At 47.0% G+C, this 17,509-nt stretch overlaps 2 protein-coding genes across 19 annotated transcripts in view; one reads left to right on the top strand and one right to left on the bottom strand.

Moving 5' to 3' along the window:
- Positions 1-6,750, top strand: part of LOC133379215 (dynamin-1-like protein) — a 32,414-nt gene extending 25,664 nt beyond the window's left edge. For both annotated transcript variants that reach the window (XM_061614025.1, XM_061614024.1), the window contains 6 exons: positions 261-350; positions 444-542; positions 643-786; positions 1,242-1,351; positions 1,791-1,950; positions 6,376-6,750. In XM_061614025.1, coding sequence (XP_061470009.1) covers positions 261-350; positions 444-542; positions 643-786; positions 1,242-1,351; positions 1,791-1,950; positions 6,376-6,432 — 660 coding nt within the window. In that variant the 3' untranslated portion in view covers positions 6,433-6,750. The remainder of the gene's footprint in view (positions 1-260; positions 351-443; positions 543-642; positions 787-1,241; positions 1,352-1,790; positions 1,951-6,375) is intronic.
- A 1,682-nt stretch (positions 6,751-8,432) lies between these two features.
- IQSEC2 (IQ motif and Sec7 domain ArfGEF 2) overlaps positions 8,433-17,509 on the bottom strand; it is a 162,768-nt gene continuing 153,691 nt past the window's right edge. For 15 of the 17 annotated variants that reach the window (XM_061614006.1, XM_061614007.1, XM_061614008.1 and 12 more), the window contains 3 exons: positions 16,663-16,836; positions 14,957-15,006; positions 8,433-14,455 (listed from right to left, as the gene is read on the bottom strand). In XM_061614006.1, coding sequence (XP_061469990.1) covers positions 13,397-14,455; positions 14,957-15,006; positions 16,663-16,836 — 1,283 coding nt within the window. In that variant the 3' untranslated portion in view covers positions 8,433-13,396. The remainder of the gene's footprint in view (positions 14,456-14,956; positions 15,007-16,662; positions 16,837-17,509) is intronic. The other 2 variants (XM_061614019.1, XM_061614021.1) reach the window with 2 other exon arrangements.

The raw sequence follows: 17,509 nt of genomic DNA, 5'->3' as shown, positions 1-17,509 counted from the left end.
GCTCTCGAGACGTTTATAGTATTGAGATGTTCAACAATGGAGTAGAGAACAAAGTTTATGCATAATGCTTTCTATAAGGATTTTCAATGAGTGTGAGAAAGTGTTCCTGTTTGTTTTTAATATTATGTTTTGTGTATTCACTGTAAAACTATTTTAACTGGAGTATTTTTAAGCTTCCCAGTTTTAAGGATAAAAGGTAACAGGTTTTAAAAATAAAAATGTCTGCTTTTCTTCTCTCATTTCCCCCTTCCCCTTTTCAGGAGCTGTTGCGTTTCCCCAAGTTGCATGAGGCCATAGTGGAAGTGGTGACGGGGGTCCTTCGCAGGAGGCTGCCCATCACAAATGAGATGGTAATGAAAGATGGTTGTCTTAGAATAGAGGAATGGGGCTGGTTTTTCTTCCAGACGCTGGGTTCAATGTTGAATCGCTGCCTTTTCTCCAAGGTACACAATCTGGTTGCCATTGAACTGGCCTACATTAACACCAAGCACCCGGATTTCATTGACACAGCTCTGGTCTCTGCCTCAGTGAGCAGTTCTAAGGTATGACCCAACCACCCGCACCACCCTTTTCTTCTGGTCTTGATGCCTGTTCTGACACTGACCACACAGCTCACTCGCACGTTTCTTTCCATTTGCTTAGACCGAATCTGTTCTGGATGGTGCCCGGCGATGGAAAAGTGAAAAAAACGAAGAATCTGGTGCTGATGAAAGACCCAAGGGGGCTTCCCAGACCTCTGTCTATTCAAGCCCCAGCCGGTCCCATGCAGTCAATCTGCTAGACACGGTCAGCTGGGGACGCACCTGGGAGTACAGGGGTGGGGAGGGAGAGAGCAGGCAGGTTGCCTACCCAGAGGCAAGAACATTACCTAAAGAGAGAGAGTTGGGGCTGACCATAGGTTGTGACTTGAAGCACGAGAGGAGCTGGGAGTATTAGGAGCCTGTAGGGATTTCCTGGCACAGAAAAGACATAATCATCCTGCTCCCAGTTCAGCTGTTTATATTCCATTGACTTAAGCAGCATGTTTAAGCAAAACTGCAGCCTGTCTGTGTGCTTGCATGGAGGAGGAACCCCCCAGCTAAGTACAGATTACCCATTCTCTTCCCCCACCCATGTTGTATCTCGTCTCACACCTCTGAGCCACAAGCATAGACTCCTGGATAGCTGTTCCACCACCTTTGCTACTGCCACCCCCTCTAGTGCGTGTCTCTGTCACAGCAGCCTTCCCTTCCTCTCCCTAGCCCATGCCAGCTACACGGAAACTGAGCCAGCGTGAACAGCGGGACTGTGAGGTCATCCGCCGCCTTATCAAGTCCTATTTTCTCATTGTGCGCAAAAGCATCCAGGACAGGTAACTGGAGTTGGCAGGGGGATTAGGGTGAGAGCATGTGGGTCAGATGTGTCCAGTTGGGAGAGCTTTTGGACTATTTTACACAAAGTAAAATACTGAGGGTGATTGATTTGGAGTTGAAAGGAGTATGGAGAGCACCGAGTGATAGCACAAGATGTCCATATCCTTCCTAGATGCTTTGTAGATCTGGATTTCTTGATCCTCTGTGTGTGCATGGGTAAATAAATATTCTTGTCCTCAAGACATTTTGGGCAAGGATGGATGTAATATGTGATATAATGGGGGGTCCAAGGTTTCTCATACAGAGGTGCTGGACCTACCTAGTCATCTGGAGACAGTAGGGAAGAGCAGCCCAGCAAGGTAGCCCTCTGATGCTCTCTCCCCATCCCCCACCCCCAATTTTAAGAACTTTATAAAAAATCTGATCTCCACCCTGCAGCGTTCCCAAAACAGTGATGCACTTCCTGGTGAACTACGTCAAGGACCACCTTCAGAGCGAACTCGTGGGCCAGTTATACAAGCCACAGCTCCTAGATACGCTGCTCACAGAGTCTGAGGACATGGCTCAGCAACGCAATGAGGCTGCCAATATGCTCAAGGTAATGGAGGGGGAGTAGGCAAGGCCACCTGCACTGACTTCATGGGCTGTGACAGTGGAGGGGAAAAACTTGTCTCTCTGGCCCAACAGCAGAACCACTTCCCTGCTTTTATGTTTTTCCCACATACTGGAAGAACTGCACTGTTTTATCAGGTGTCATGCAGGTCCTGTGTTTTGACTTCTAAAAACTTAAATACAGTAATACCTCAGTTAACAAATCTTCCAGGAAAGAAGCTCCTTTTAACAAAGTCTTTTCTGGGTGAGGGGCGCACACTCTAACATAATCAGATAGATTGTGGTTCCTTATCTACTAGATTGTGGCTGCTGCAGGCAGCTCTCACATGTGGCTGGAATAGCACCTCCTTGCCAGGTAGAGCAGACACCTCCGCAGTAAACAGTGCTTTGGGTGACCTGGAAGCACTGTTTACTGCAGACATGTCTGCTCGAGTGTAGAGGAGGATGGCAGACAGACAGAGACAGAGACTAGGGTGGTGGTGGCTGATCCCTGCCTACCTGCTGGAGCGTATGGAGAGGAGAACTGTGCTCAAAGGTTTAGATTACAATAGCAAGATGCTACATGATAAAAAAAGAAAAGGCAAGGCAGGCATCCCTGGATTGTTGTTGTTGTTAAATGCCTTCATGTTGATTACGACTTATGGCAACCTATGAATCAGCGACTTCCAATAGCATCCGTTATAAACCACCCTGTTCAGAGCTTGTACGTTCAGGTCTGTGGCTTCCTTTATGGAATCAATCCATCTCTTGTTTGGCCTTCTTCTTTTTCTACTCTCTTCTGTTCTTCCCAGCATTATTGTCTTTTCTAGTGAATCATGTCTTCTCATTATGTGTCCAAAGTATAACCTCCGTTTCATCATTTCAGCTTCTAGTGATAGTTTTGGTTTAATTTGTTCTAACACCCAATTATTTGTCTTTTTCACAATCCATGATATGCGCAAAGCTCTCCTCCAACACCACATTTCAAATGAGTTGATTTTTCTCTTATCTGCTTTTTTCACTGTGCAGCTTTCTCATCCATACATAGAGATTGGGAATACCATGGTCTGAATGATCCTGACTTTAGTGTTCAGTGATAGATCTTTGCATTTGAGGACCTTTGCTATAGTCTGAAGGCACATGAGGCCAGCTCCCTGCAGGGTCAGGTCTGGTTAGTGCCTGGATGGGAGACCGCCTAGGAACCATATGTAAGCCGCCTTGGGTTTCCATGATGAAAAAAAGGCGGGGTATAAATGTAATAAATCATCATCATCATCATCATAGCTGCCCTCCCCAGTCCTAGCCCTCTTCTTATTTCTTGACTATTGTCTCCATTTTGGTTAATGACTGTGCCAGGTATTGATAATCTTTGAGAAGTTCAATGCCCTTGTTGTCAGCTTTAAAGTTATATCATTCTTCTGTTGTCATTACTTTAGTCTTCTTGATGTTCAGCTGTAGTCCTGCTTTTGTGCTGTCCTCCTTAACTTTCATCAGCATTCATTTCAAATCATTTCTGCTAGTAAGGTATCATCTGCATATTTTATTTTATTTATTTATTATTTGATTTATATCCCGTACTTCCTCCCAGCAGGAGCCCAGAGCGGCAAACAAAAGCACTAAAACACTTTAAAACATCATAAAAAACAGACTTTAAAATAAAATACATTAAAACAAAACACCTTAAAAACATTTTTTTAAAAAAGCTTTGAAGACGTCTTTAAAAAAAGTTAAAAATACTATTTTAAAAAAATATTAAATTATTGATATTTCTCCCTCCAATTGTCACACCTCCTTCATCTTGGTTCAAATCCCTTTTTCCGTATGAGATGTTCTGCGTATAAATTAAACAAATAGGGTGATAAAATACACCGCAGTCCCACACCCTTTCCGAATGGGAACCAGTCAGTTTCTCCATGTTCTGTCCTTACAGTAGCCTCTTGTGCAGAGTATAGGTTACGCATCAGGACAATCAGATGCTGTGGCACCCCCATTTCTTTTAAAGCATTCCATAGTTTTTCATGATCTACACAGTCAAAGGCTTTGCTGTAATGTATAAAGCACAGGGTGATTTTCTTCTGAAATTCCTTGCTCCGTTCCATTATCCAACGTATGTTTGCGATATGATCTCTGGTGCCTCTTCCCTTTCTAAATCCAGCTTGGACGTCTGGCACTTCTCGCTCCATATATGGTAAGAGCTTTTGTTGTAGAATCTTGAGCATTACTTTACTTGCATGGGATATTAAGGCAAAAGTTCTATAATTATGCATTCCTTGGGATCCCTTTTCTTTGTAATTGGGATGTATATTGAACGCTTCCAGACTGTGGGCCATTGATTTCTTTTCCATATTTGTTGACAAATTTTTGTCAGAATTTCATCTCATGGAGTTCTTCAGTGTATTGCTTCCATGTTCCTTTTATTTTATCTCGGTCAGTCAGTGTGTTTCCTTGTTGATTATTCAATATCCCTACTCTTGGTTTAAATTTCCCTGTATTTTCTCTAATCTTTTGGAATAGGGCTCTTGTTCTACTCTTTTTGTTGTCCTCTTCTATTTCTATACAACTGTTGTAATAGTTCTGTTTGTCCCTATGTACTAGTCGCTGTATTGTTGCATGTTTCTAGATCCTTGTGCTGCTTTCCTTCTCTCTAAGAGTTTCTTCAGTCATCCATTGAGGTCTTTCTCTCTTTTTAACTAGAGGTATTGTCTTTTTGCATTCTTACTTGATAATCTGTCTAACATCCCTCCATAGTTCTTCTGGTTCTCTGTCAACTAAGTTTAAAGCTTGAAATCTGTTCCTTATTTGATCTTTATATTCTTCTGGATTGTTATTTAAATTGTATTTTGGTGTTATGATTGCTTTGCTGTTCTTTAGCTTTACTCTGATTTTTTATATTACCAGTTCATGATCTGTACCAGTCTGCTCCTAGTCTTGTTTTCTCAGAAAATATGGAACTTCTCCATCTTCTGCTACCAATTATATAATCAATTTGATTCCTGTATCAATCATTTGGTGATGTACATGTACAGTCGCCTTTTTCAGTTGCTCAAAAAATGTGTTCACAAGAAACAAATTATTGGCTTCATAGAATTCAGTAAGTCTTTCTCCAGCTTTATTTCTGTCTCCTAAGCCCAATTTCCCCACAATTCCTAGTTCTTCTCTGTTCCCTACTTTTGCATTCCAGTCCCCCATGATTATCACATCTTGTTTTGGTGTGAGTGATCAATTTCCTCCTGTACTTCTGCGTAAAATCTTTCCAATTCTTCTTCTTCTGTGTTTGCCGTTGGGGCATAGACTTGAATGATGGTCATGTTAATAGGTTTCCCATTTAATCTCATTGATATAACTTGCTCAGACCTTGCATTATAGCTCTTAAATTGCTTTTGCTACATCACTTCTCACTATTAAAGCAACCTCATTTCTTAATTTTTCATTTCCTGCATAAAATATGTTGTAGTTGCCTGATTAAAAATATCCCATTCCTGTCCAATTTAATTCACTCATGCCAAATATTGTAATGATGATACATTCCATTTCTTGCTTGATAATTTCTAACCTTCCCTGGTTCATGCTTCTCATATTCCATGTTCCTGTTGTGTGCGTCGTACAACTCCGGACTCTCCTTTCCCATCCTTGTGCATCAAGCCTCTGGGCTTCCTTTTGGCTTTGATCCAGCTGCGTCATTAGTCACAGTGCTACTCGTACTTGTCTGTTGTTCTTCCCCAGTAGCTTGGTGAGTGCCTTCTGACCCAGGGCCTCATCTTCCAGCACTATCTCATGTTGCATTTTGGATAGTCTATTCACAGGGTTTTCATGGTAAGAGGTATTCAGAGGTGGTTTACCATTGCCTTCCTCTGAGTTTGGATGCATCTTAGTCTGGTGTCTCAGCTTTGACCATTCCGCCATGGGTGCCCCTGCTAGGAGTCTAGCCTCTTGGTCTAGACTCCTGATGGCATTGCTCTCCGCTTCTTCAACACTCTCAAACCCCCTCATCACGTTAACGTGTGCATCCTAGAGGGGGTGTGCATCCAATTGGTCTGTGTGGAAGGCTTACCTGACCCAGTTGTTTCATTTCAGACATGTCTATTGTTAGGTTTCAATAAAGTTTGCTGAAATATGTAGAATGTGGTGTAGGAACCTATGCCTATTCTTTCCATGTTATTCCTACCTCTGGTACCAAAGTTTCTGTTAAAGATGTCATGTTCAGGAATGTATGTACTTCATAGCGGAGGTATTAGTGCAGCCCAGATCCAGGAGGAATGCCTCTTCACAAGTGGAGTCCTGCTGCAGGTCCTGTTGCCTTCAGTCAGGCTTCCTCAGGGCTACTAGTGCCCATGTTCTGGGCCTGCTACCTTGAGGGCACAGCCCATTTGGGTTAAAATATGGTATCTGAATGTCTGTCAATGACTCAGCAAGCCCTTTTGTTTTCCTGCAGGCATTGCAAAAAGCCAGCCAAACTATCTCGGAAATCCGTGAGACTCAGCTCTGGTGAGGTACTCCCGATGCTTCTGAAGGCTCCACGTTACAGAGCACCATTCACTCAGAGTCACAGTGGAATTTGTTTTTGAAGCCTACCTGAGTCTTTTGGTGCCATTTCCCAGTGGGAGGGGAGACTTCATGGCCATCTCAAGTTTCAGCCTAGAGCAAGAGCCTATCTATATTTAATTAACACTTGGCTGGCCTAGCCTCTGGGTAATACTTTGCAGCTGGCATCCCTGCACTGAACTGAAGCCCAGTCCTCCTCCACTGCCTAATTGGTCATGTGTGCATTTCCAGCCTTTGATCAGTATTAAATTACTGTTTTTGTCCAGGGTTGACTTTCTTTTTGCACAGCTGTATCCTTAAGTCATTGTTGACTTGGGCCAGTCTTCATTCTTGGCAGCTTTTGTCTTGGTGCAGGAGAGGTTTCTCTCATCCCAAAATATGAAGTGAAATAACTTGTCGCCCATGTTGTCTGCTCAAGCACTAACAGCAGACCGTGATGTGTACATGGATCGATGGCTGAATGTCTTTAACTTCATTACTGCCCTCCAAGTGGTTGAGGAGGCTGACTGGGTAGAGAAATGGGCACGGGTAACTTGAATGGGGTCAAAGCTATGAGAGTGGGAAATCAACTTTGTCCCAGAGCAGAAGATGACAATGCTGGATCTCACCCTAAACCATATCCCATCTCTAACCCTTTTATCCAGGAGTCATGTGCAATACTGCCATTTATTTGGGGCCTCCACCCCTGTCCTGGATGCCAGTGGGATGGGAGAGGGGGAACAACTTCTGCACAATGCCCAGGTTTGCATGCACATCTGAGCCATGCAGCAGCCAGGCTTGGCCTACCAATTTCATGGAATAAACTGGTGTACAGTTACAGAGGTGTTAGTGTGTTTTTGTATGTAGGGGGAGTGGAGAGAGCAAGAAGAGAGCATAATTAATTTAGCATTAGTTTTCAAGTCAAATATCACATATGTTAAACTGTATGTGAATATTATCTGTAGTCACTAGGATTGGAAAAGTTAAACCAAAGGATATCTTTCTTTCTCTAGCAGTGGTCTGCAGTCGAAGGCTATCTGTCATACTAGGCTAAACATGCATGGGTTTGGAGAAAGCTAGCTGATTTGTGGTGCCCCTGCTGGCCTAATAGGGTTTTGTGAACGACAGCAAAGAGAGTACTGCAGCTTTCTCTTCCACCAATTAAATGTCACATACAGAAAGGAAACATAAAGGTTAACCTAATGATGTGGCCAGTTGCCCTTGTTCAGCTAGGCAAGGGGTAGGAGACGTATTTTCTCTCTATTTATTTACTTTTATTTTATTATATTTATAACCTGCCTTTCTTCCACCAAGGAACCCAAGATGGCATACATAACAGTTCCCAGATGATCTCTCATCCATGCACTCCGTATTTTCAGCAAGGCGGTGGCCTGAAACCTGCCTGATGTGCACATATGGACAGAATGCCTGACATGCACACAGAACGTTGATTTTTTACTACTGTAAAGTTGTCTTGTGATTTGCATGAAGGATGGTATAAAAATATTTTAACTAAATTACTAAGATTGGAAAGTAGGACAGGAGGCAGAGCGATGTTAAAATCTCAGCTACTGCCACTGACATTTTGTGGGGAAAGAGTAGCGATTTTTCCAGTGCCTTTTTGAGATACTGAGCAGATTTAATTCTGACCATGGTCATAAAACAGTCTATCTTAGCTGAGTTGTTTCAGATGGTTCTTCCAACCAAAACAGAAATAAAATAGAAACCCTACTCCTAGAAGAGTACCAACGCAGGGAGAAGGTGCCATTGACAAGCTGCCTATAGGTAGGGAGTATTCAATTGTGTGAGTACCTGCCCTGTACTCTGTGATGGTACATCCCAGGTGAGCACTACGCTGGGTCACTGAACTCTGCTGTAGCACAGCCTGTCTCCCCTGCCCTGCTCTATTTCCCATCCCTCCCTCCAATATCCAACAATGCAGACAAATAACACACAAAGACATTCTCCTTCACACAGCAAGGACATCTGGTCAATTTATGAAGCATCAAATATACAGTTTCTTATGTACAAACTGGACCAGAGGTGAAGGGATGGGAGAAGGTAAGGAACCAAAAAATACAGTCAGTTTGGAGTTTTCCAGCCATGAGCTCTGGGAGAAAGGGCAGGAGGTGGCCCATGCCACAGAAAATACATGGGCTGGAGCCCAATCACCCACCCCGCCCCCTCCTAGAGGCTGATATTTATAATATATAGTATATACACAGGAATCTCTGTACAGCAACAAACCCAACACAGGAAATGCAGTGCAGGGTAGGGACAAAGTGCATGCTGGTGGAGGGGGGGGCAGAGGGCAAGAAGACCTGACATAGGCTATTAGGAAAGGAAAGGAAGCCCAGGACCCTGCAGGGTGGCGCTTGGAGCTGCTACAGCAAGGCCACTGCCGCCCGCTTGCAGCTACAGACAGAACTCCTGGGTCCCCTCAAGGCTGTGGAGTGCAATCAGTTAGTGGAGGATGAAGAAAATGAGGAACGGAGGTCCAAGTCTGGGCTGAGTCAGTGAGCTGCCTAAAACCTTCCACTAACCAGTTCCTATTTATTCTTCCCCCTTCTCCAAAGAGCTAGAGGCCAGAAATCCTACCTCTTGCTCACCCTGCTTTTGTCAGAGCAGTTATTCCCTAAACTGGTTGATGAGGCACACTAGCGTGACTTAAGGAAACTCATGCCTAGTATGCAACAGCAAAAAGATTGATTAAATAATTCCAGTTCCTATGAGGCTCCAGCGTTTGCCTTTCCTGAAGCCAGCTCCTTCTGATTGCTTTCTGGGCCCAGCCACTTCCAATGCAGAAAGAGTCTGTCTTCAGAGAGGATCATCCATTGCTGTTGGCGCATCACATTAAATATAGAAAAATAAGAGTGCTCCCACTATCAGAAGTTTGGGAAGCACCACTTTAAAATTTAACTGAGCATTAAAATAATTTCTTCCACCAACATTCACAGCAATCTCCTTTAAAAATATGCAGACCAGGCACTGTAACTCACACAGCCATTTCTTACTTTTTGAATTCATAATCTGGAACCCTTATACCATATCCCTTTGCTCAGAGCCAAAGCAAGAAAATCTAGGCATCCTGTCTCTACCGGACTAGACAGGAGGGTGGCAGGTCAAGGTAACACCTTTAGGGAATGGAGGGTGAGGGAGAAGGTTAGGCCTGAATGGGTCCCATTAGCTTGGTTTGGGACAGGCGAAACTGTATCCCATCTTTTTCTAGAATCAACGGAATCAGGAAGTAGGGGGTTAAAGTGCATTTAAGCTTCCAAGGAAAGGGGGGGGATTAGTGTCTCTCCCCTATTGCCAGATAGAGAGCCACCGACAGGATAAAAGCGATTTGGGTGAGAGGACACATGTCCCACCCTCCACTGCTGTTTTCCCCTATATGCAGTTCAGTGAGGGTTCATACATGTCCAGGGACCATATAACCCCCACCCTTTAAAAATGTACTTAGTGCAAACCCCATGGCAAGTGGGGAGGGGGGAAAAGGAGTAAGAATAGCCCTTTATGAATAAGAACTGAGAGGGCAGGACAGATTCTGTCCCTCAGGTCCCAAATTTATCAAGAATACCAATGATCTGCCTCTGCCTGACCTATTAAGTCCCCCCGCCACACACTCTTTCCTTCCTTCCATGTAAACAGCAGAAACTCACAAACTCTGTGAAAACTAAAAAAGAGCCTCCTTTCTGCGAAGTGGCAGGGGGCACCCAAGGCCCCTGTTGCCTCTTCAGTGCAGAGGAGCGGGAAGGGGCTACTTTGCAAAAGTATGGACTATCCTTCAGGAAGATAAATCCTTGGTGGCTATAGCAGAGGCGATGGAATGGGGTGGGGCGGAAACATGCTGGAAATATCCAGGAAGCCAACACTGAAGAGGCTTGGGGATGGGGATAGGTACAGGGAAAAGGACCCTGCACAGATGCCATACCTGTAAACACAGGGCCACAGAGATTGGAAGCAAATCTATATTTTGCTGTGAAGCAAGGGATCTACCTGCAGGTGCCCTGCCTTGATAACTCTTTTAACTCCCCACCCCCCTTTCCAGGCAACATAGACACAAACAGGAGCACCTGGGCAAGGGAGATATTGTTTCCACCTGCAGGGGGGGAAAAGCCAGCAACTATTGGGTATGGAGCAGGGCTTCTGTCATCCCAGTTTTTCCATGCACCCAATAAGTCAAGCACAGGAGCCCTTATGACTTACAGTAGGAACTAAATGCCAAATCCTGGCTGACACAGTCGCCTCTGAACAGCTGCAAAGCCACACGGAGCGGGGAGCAGAGGTGCTGCTTAACGTGTCCCTTGCTTGCCACTTTCCCTAAAACGGGGGAAACATATTCAAACAAGTGGCTTGCAGGAGGCAGATGCAGAGAAAGGCTTAAGCACCCCATCGCACTGCTCCCCTGCTACTTTTGCAGCTGCTTCGTGGTGACCTTTCTGGCCTTTGTTGCTGAACTGTTCAGTCCCAAGTCCTCAGAGAGTCACAGGTACCCCACTCCTAAAAACCTCACAAGCACAGCTCCATCTCCACCAAACACTGGCAAATGGCAGAAACTGGACCAAGTTTGATTTCATGGTTTTAAACAGCTTTGGCCATGCTGGTCCTGGATAATAGATTGAATACATTTCCAGATGGCAACCTTTGGAGCTGTACAGGTTTCTTCAACTGGCTTCACAGCAGAAGGAAGTTAGCCATCTATTGACTCCCCCCCCCCAAACTAATCTCACTGCCTGCCTGAAGGGCCAGGGCTCTTGTTTGGAGCTCACCGAGGCCTGTGTGGAGTGGACAAGTGACGTGCGCCCCCCTCTCCACAGCAGTGTTGTCATTTATGAGCAGAATGCTCAGAGACTCAGTATTCGCAATTCTTTCCCGCAAAAAGAAAAAAAGGGTGGGGGAGGGCAGGACTGCAGCTACCTGACACCTATGTGACCTACATCATATTTGTGACATCATTTGTATGAAGGATGGCTAAGGGTGCACACCTTTCCATGATGCAAAAGGCCAGATAAGTATCTAAATTAAGGCAAAAAAAGATCTGCCTTTTAAAAAATGTAACAACCATTGCCCCTCTGTACAGCTGAAAATGACTACATTCACATCTATACCAGAACAGGGATGTCTTAGGGCTGAGCTATTGAAACTTTCGAATTGGCAAGGCTCAGTCCTGTATTCTGTGAACCTAACAGAAAGAGTGCTTTAAGTTGGACAGAGTCCACTGAATGTTGCTTAAAAAAAGAAAAGTCATGCCAGAGGCAGCTCTAAGAGCAGTACTGGGGGTAGAAGAGCCATTGGTATGGCTGTACATAAAGCCCAGTTCACAGTGACTGGCAGTAGGGCAGTAGCAGCGCCTCCAGCAAGTACATCATTCTGAAGCTTATCAAAGCAGTCTGAAGTAGCCACAGAGAAACTGTTGCCAGGTTGTGTGAAGTGAGCCTTAGCAGTTCCTTTCGACACTGCATTAAGGAGTTCAATACAGTACCAAAGCTTACTTAGCCTTTACTGGCATTAAATCTCAAGTGGGAAACTAGCCCCACCCTCAGGCCACGAGTACCATTGCTGGTCTAGATTGATGGGGGGAACCTGTGGCCCTCCAGATGTTGCTGAACTACAATTCTCATCATCCCTGACCACTGGCGATGCTTGCCAGGGCTGATGGGAGTTGTAGTTCAGCAATATCTGGAGGACCTAAGGTTCCCCACTCCTAAACGTTACCCGCCTTTAATCTGCCGCTATATTTCCAACATTTACATTGGCCATTTGCTATCGTTCATTGCAGCTGATATTAAAAACTGGGGTATTCAGACATTTAAAAGTAATTAATGAGAAGAAAGGAAGCAGCTCTCCTTTGGTCATCCTTCCTAGCTGAAGCAATACTCTTTGGGCAGGTCTCTCATAAATGGCCACCTGCTATGTAAACAAGACACACGGAAGGCAGCTGTGGGGACTACCTGCTACTTGGCTAACATTTCATTGAGACAAGGCCCTTTATTTGGTGCAGGTGGGCAAACGCTGGTGCACAGTCATGCTCCAAGAGCAAAAGAAATGTTGGCCACCCTAGACTCGTAAGGAGAGAGAGTGAGCATGTGAAGGTGTAATATCCACTCTATGACTTGCTCTTCTCATTCAAAACCTCCATGCCACACCAATTGCCCTTGGCACTAGCACATCTGACTGGCTTTACACTGAAACAGCAGATGGCATGATTAAACTTGTTCCTGGACCATTCCACTTCAAACTGTGGGGGGAAATGCATAGGAGAATGCTTCCCCATGAATTCCACACACACACACACACATCCAGGAAGCTAGGCTGGAATCCTTCCTCCTGGTTTTCTATTGTATCCAGGAATAGTTTTACTGCTTCGCCTGCTGTTTGTGTGAATGAGGTATACAAACATCAGACCATCTCCATCTGCAGCACATTTACAGAAGAGTCCAGGTGGGAAATTCCATGTGTGTGACAATGCCCCTAGCCAGGGCAAAAGCAGAACACGTCCCCCCTCCACTGCACCTCATGTTTTTACCAACTTTTCTCTGAAAAGTTACCACACTGCCTGCAGGCATCCCATTTTCTAATGAGAAAGGGGGAGAGGGGTGATCCGCAGGGAACAGAAAAGAGGTGGAGCCCCTAGCATCAGAGCCGAAGTGTGAAGCCGGAGCCACCCTCAGGCCACGAGCGGTGTTGCAGGTCCAGATTTCTTCCTTTCCAAGGCACTGGTCCAAAGGATGCCCTCTCTCAGTTCTGATCCTAGGAAAAAGAGGGATGGGGTGTGGAGTGGGGAGGAAGAAGGGGAATGGCCAAAATGTCTAGACACCCGCCTGACTTCCACCCCCTCTCCCAACCCACAGCTGGGATGGGGGAGGCCCCGAGATCTTGTTATTTATATATTTATATCTATCAATTCCATGGGTAGTGTTGCATCTTCCTCACACAACAGTACTGATTCTGTTGACCGGCTTCGGTTTGGGGTTAGGGGGCCCTTGGGAGGGCATGGCTTGAGGCCCCCCTTGGTGCATGGGGATGTGCTGGGGCAGTGGGGAGGTTGGGGCAGCTGGAGAGTGGGGGCTGAGGGGAGTGTGCGGTGATGGAGGTGGGAGGGGTGGGTAGGAAGGGTGGGGAGGAATGGGGGAGTGAGGAGGGGGCATTGGGGGCTGCCCGTGATGCTGCTGAGAAGGATGGCCGTGATGTCCAGGGTAGGGACCCACGCCCGAAGGTGGAGGAGGCCGCTGCATGAGCTGGGTGGGGTGATGGCTGAAAATAAAGTGCTTTGGGGCCTGCGGCCTGTGCAGGGTGTGTTGCCCACTACCCCCAGGCTGATGCAGCTGCTGAGGATAGGTATGTGCCAGGGCATGCTGGGGGGCCGGGCTGTAGAGGGGTAGTGGCGAGGTGGGCTGGCGCCCGTGGGGGAAGGGAGGGTACTGGGAGGCAGCTGCAGCCATCTGGTGGGCCCGCTTCTGCTGGGCCGGCCGGCCCAGGGTGTAGTGGTGGTGAGGCTGTGGGGTGGGGAAAGCCGGAGCCGCCTGCTTCTGAGGCGGGGCCGAGAGAGGGGGCTGCTGGGAGTGGTGGTAGCGCTGGGCCTGAGGCGGCAAGGGGTTGGAAGGTAGGGCCAGTGGCGGCGGCGGCGGGGCGGGCTGCTGGGGCGGCGGGGGCTGCTGGGGATAGGGAGGCGGCGGCTGGGCAGACGGGCCGTGGCAGTACTGGGCGTGGAGGGCCTGCAGCTTGGACTGGCTGCCGTCGGGGAGGGACGGGTGGCTGTGATGAGGGTGGTGCGGGGGAAGGTGGTGGTGGGAGGAAGAGGCGGAAGAGGAAGAGGCGGAGGCCTGGCTGGGGGGCATCTGGAAGGGGCCTCTCCCACGCTTGCTGCCGAACAGGGAGCCCAGGAAAGACGACGAGTTTGAGGGGGGCCGAGGCTGGGGCTTGTACTCCTCAGGAGGAGGTGGCGGTGGCACTCGCTGGTGGGGGCGTGGGCTGCTAATAATAGACCCCTGGAGGGACATAGGTGGGGTGGAGAAACAGAAAGAAAGAGGGAGAGGAACCAGAACGGAGAAAGACGAGAGAGAGAGAGAAAGAAGGAAGGAAGGAAAGAAAGAAAGAAGGAAAGAAAGATGGGGTATTAGACAACTGGCTCCTATAATTCCCCATAGCCTTTGGGGTTAGGACTTCCCTTAAATTTGCCTCAGAGAAGACCATGCTTTCTGCCTGTCTTAAGGACGGTTGGCTTTAGGTAAAAGTAATTCATGCTGGGACTGTCAGCCAACTCTCCCACAGCAAAGAAATGACCCCCACAGCCTTTAAACCTCTGTGTCTCCTCTGCAGGGAGTGGAAGTGGAGGTAGACACAAAAGAAAAAAAAAGAGAGAAGGACAGAGAGACTGCAAGGCAGAGAGAGCGGGAAGGGATGGGGGGGACCCCATCTGTGTCCCTGTCCCTACCCCACCCGCCAATGTCTGGCTCCCTCTCCTCCTCCTCTTCCTCCAGCCCACTTACTTCAATTGTGCTGTCCAAGGATCCCACGCTGTTACGGCGGCCCCGCTTGCCTGCAACAGAGCAGGGGTTAGCGAGACCTGAACTCCACCCTCCCCTTCCCGCCACCACTCCCACTTCGAAGGGGAGGGAAAGGGGGGGTCCCAGGCCAAGAGCCCTCTCCTCCCCCAGTCCCATAAAGCAGAGCAACAGAGCAGAGGCAGAGGCAGCAGAAAACAGAGGGGGGGAAACAAGAGAGAGTGTCCTGCCCCTGTTCTACTTCAGCCTGATGCAGAGGGGGCATTGCATGGAGGAACCCAGGGGAAGCAGGGGCCTCCTTTGCTGCCATGTCATTATCTGGGTCAGAGTATGGAAGTGTCTGGCCCCTTGTAACATTCACACTCCCCCCCGCCCCCAGCTCAGAATGCAACTGTGTTTCTTCGGGTGCTTCCAGATGGTCACTACATTCAGGTGGGATTCAATCACAGACCAGCGAGTTCAGGTGGCACAATCATAGTTGACTGGGAAGTCCTGAACAACAAAACCACTTCCCCAAATAACCAAACTTTTTGTGATCACGATAGTGATGGGAAATGCAGTGGGAAGTGTGGGGTAACACTTGCTTTGACAAAACATCATCTAACCTCTCTGCAAACAAATCAGAGCGAATGCTCATTAAATAGCCAAACTTTGTCTAATCTCCCTGCAAGCAAATCAGGACGAAAGCTCAATAAACAGGTTGCCTGAAAGCACAATCAAAGTTGGCTCTGTAAAATGAGAGCCATATCCATCCACCAGAAGCATTCTTTTCACCAGCAACAACAGCCAGCCCTGCCCCTGCCCCCCCAATCAACTCTCGTGATCCAAAATCCTGGGGTTCAATGTTCTTTAGTCAGATTCCTGGATGAAAATTAAAATGGTGGTGGAGGAAAATATCCAGATGTTAAGCTTTCTTTTAACCAGTATAGGGAGCCACAATAATAACGTTCTACAGATGGGCCAAATTCTTGAGTGGAACCAAAATCAAGGTAAGTTTGAAAAGATCTGGGTTTTAACAAAACAACAACTGGATGCCACCAAAACATCCATGTCAAAGACAGACACTTTCAACAGAATTAAGTGATAAAGGCTTTTCTGGAGAAGCACTGGTCTAGCTTATTATAGATGGCAGTGGGTGATCTACATCTGCAAGTAAAAACCTAGCATGCCAGAGAAAAGGGTTCAGTCTAGACTTCTCCCTGGCATGCTATTTTTCCACATGCAGGGATTTTACTTCTTCTTAGGAGTGCATTCAGACAAACAACCTGCACACCTAATGGATGAAGTGGTAACAGTCTAGAAAAAGCTCTACCAGATTCTGGTGAACATATAAACTGGCCCAAAGTCTGGAATCCAGAAAAACAGAGCCTAGAATGGCTCACAAGAATTTGCTAGATTCTGCAGAGGCCTCTAGCACACAGGGAGGGAGGGGGTCAGTGATGTCATCTGTGGCATTTCAAGTGAGAGACCTCCAGGCATGCCTGACAAGACTTAGCGCGGTGGAAAGATCCCAAGACCTCTCACAAATTTCAGTTCCTGTGGAATCTGGTGACATTCCTTTTAAAGTTCTTATCAGCATAAATCCAGAAATTCTGGTTCCTTCCTTATCTTCATCCCAGCCCAGAGCCTACCAGGCTCTCTCCTGCTGGAGCCATGGAAAGATCCCAGAGTCCTGACCCCCAGCCCCTCACCAGCATCAGAGAGGTCACGGAGGGAGCTGCTGAGGGCGCTGCGCTTCAGCCCTTCTCCCACAGTGTAGGCATCCTCCAGGCTGCTGCGAGTCAGAGTCCCATTCACTGTGTCCTTGGGCCCAGAAGAGGGGGAGGCATTTGGGCGCATCACCCCTTTTTGTTTCTCCAGCTCCGCTGTGGGGAGAGGAAAAAGAGAGACAGAGAAATTTAGAGACCCTCCTGTTTGATTTCTCTTTACAGACAGGACTTGCTTGTAGGTTACACAAAAGTTGCCCAAAAGCTGTGTTCAAAATTAATAAACAAATCTCATGAAACATTTGCAAGTTTTTATCTAAGACAGGGATGGGGGGACCAGCGGTCCTCCAGATGTTGGAGTACAACTCCCATGTTCCCTGACCATTGGCCAGGCTGGCTGCAGCTGATGGGAGTTCAACAACATCTGGAGGTTCCCCATCCCTGACCTAAAATATTGGAATGTGGAGCTCTGTGAGGCAGAAACATCTTACTCTCTGATCACTGGAGGTCTTCCCAAAGCCTCCAATTCAGTTTTGGGCTTTCTGACACTCGTCGATTTACAAATACATTTTCACAACAATGAGGATTAGAACAAGTTAAGTGCAGCGTGATGGGTGGAATGCACACAGGTCTGTTTCCAAACCCTCTTCTCATCTTCCTTGGCTTATTACAAACCTTGCTTCAGTCCAGCTCTCCAGCCCCTCAGTTACCAGGAGTTTGGGCTTCTTTTCTTACCCTTTATGTACCTAATGACCACCTGGATTGCTGGCATGCTGCACTAATTATGCTGTCAGCTGCTGTGTCCATCAGCACCCTTCACCCATTATTCCAG

Source organism: Rhineura floridana, chromosome 3, assembly GCF_030035675.1.
Source record: "Rhineura floridana isolate rRhiFlo1 chromosome 3, rRhiFlo1.hap2, whole genome shotgun sequence".
Taxonomy (NCBI): domain Eukaryota; kingdom Metazoa; phylum Chordata; class Lepidosauria; order Squamata; family Rhineuridae; genus Rhineura; species Rhineura floridana.
This window is presented reverse-complemented; position numbering and strand designations above follow the sequence as displayed.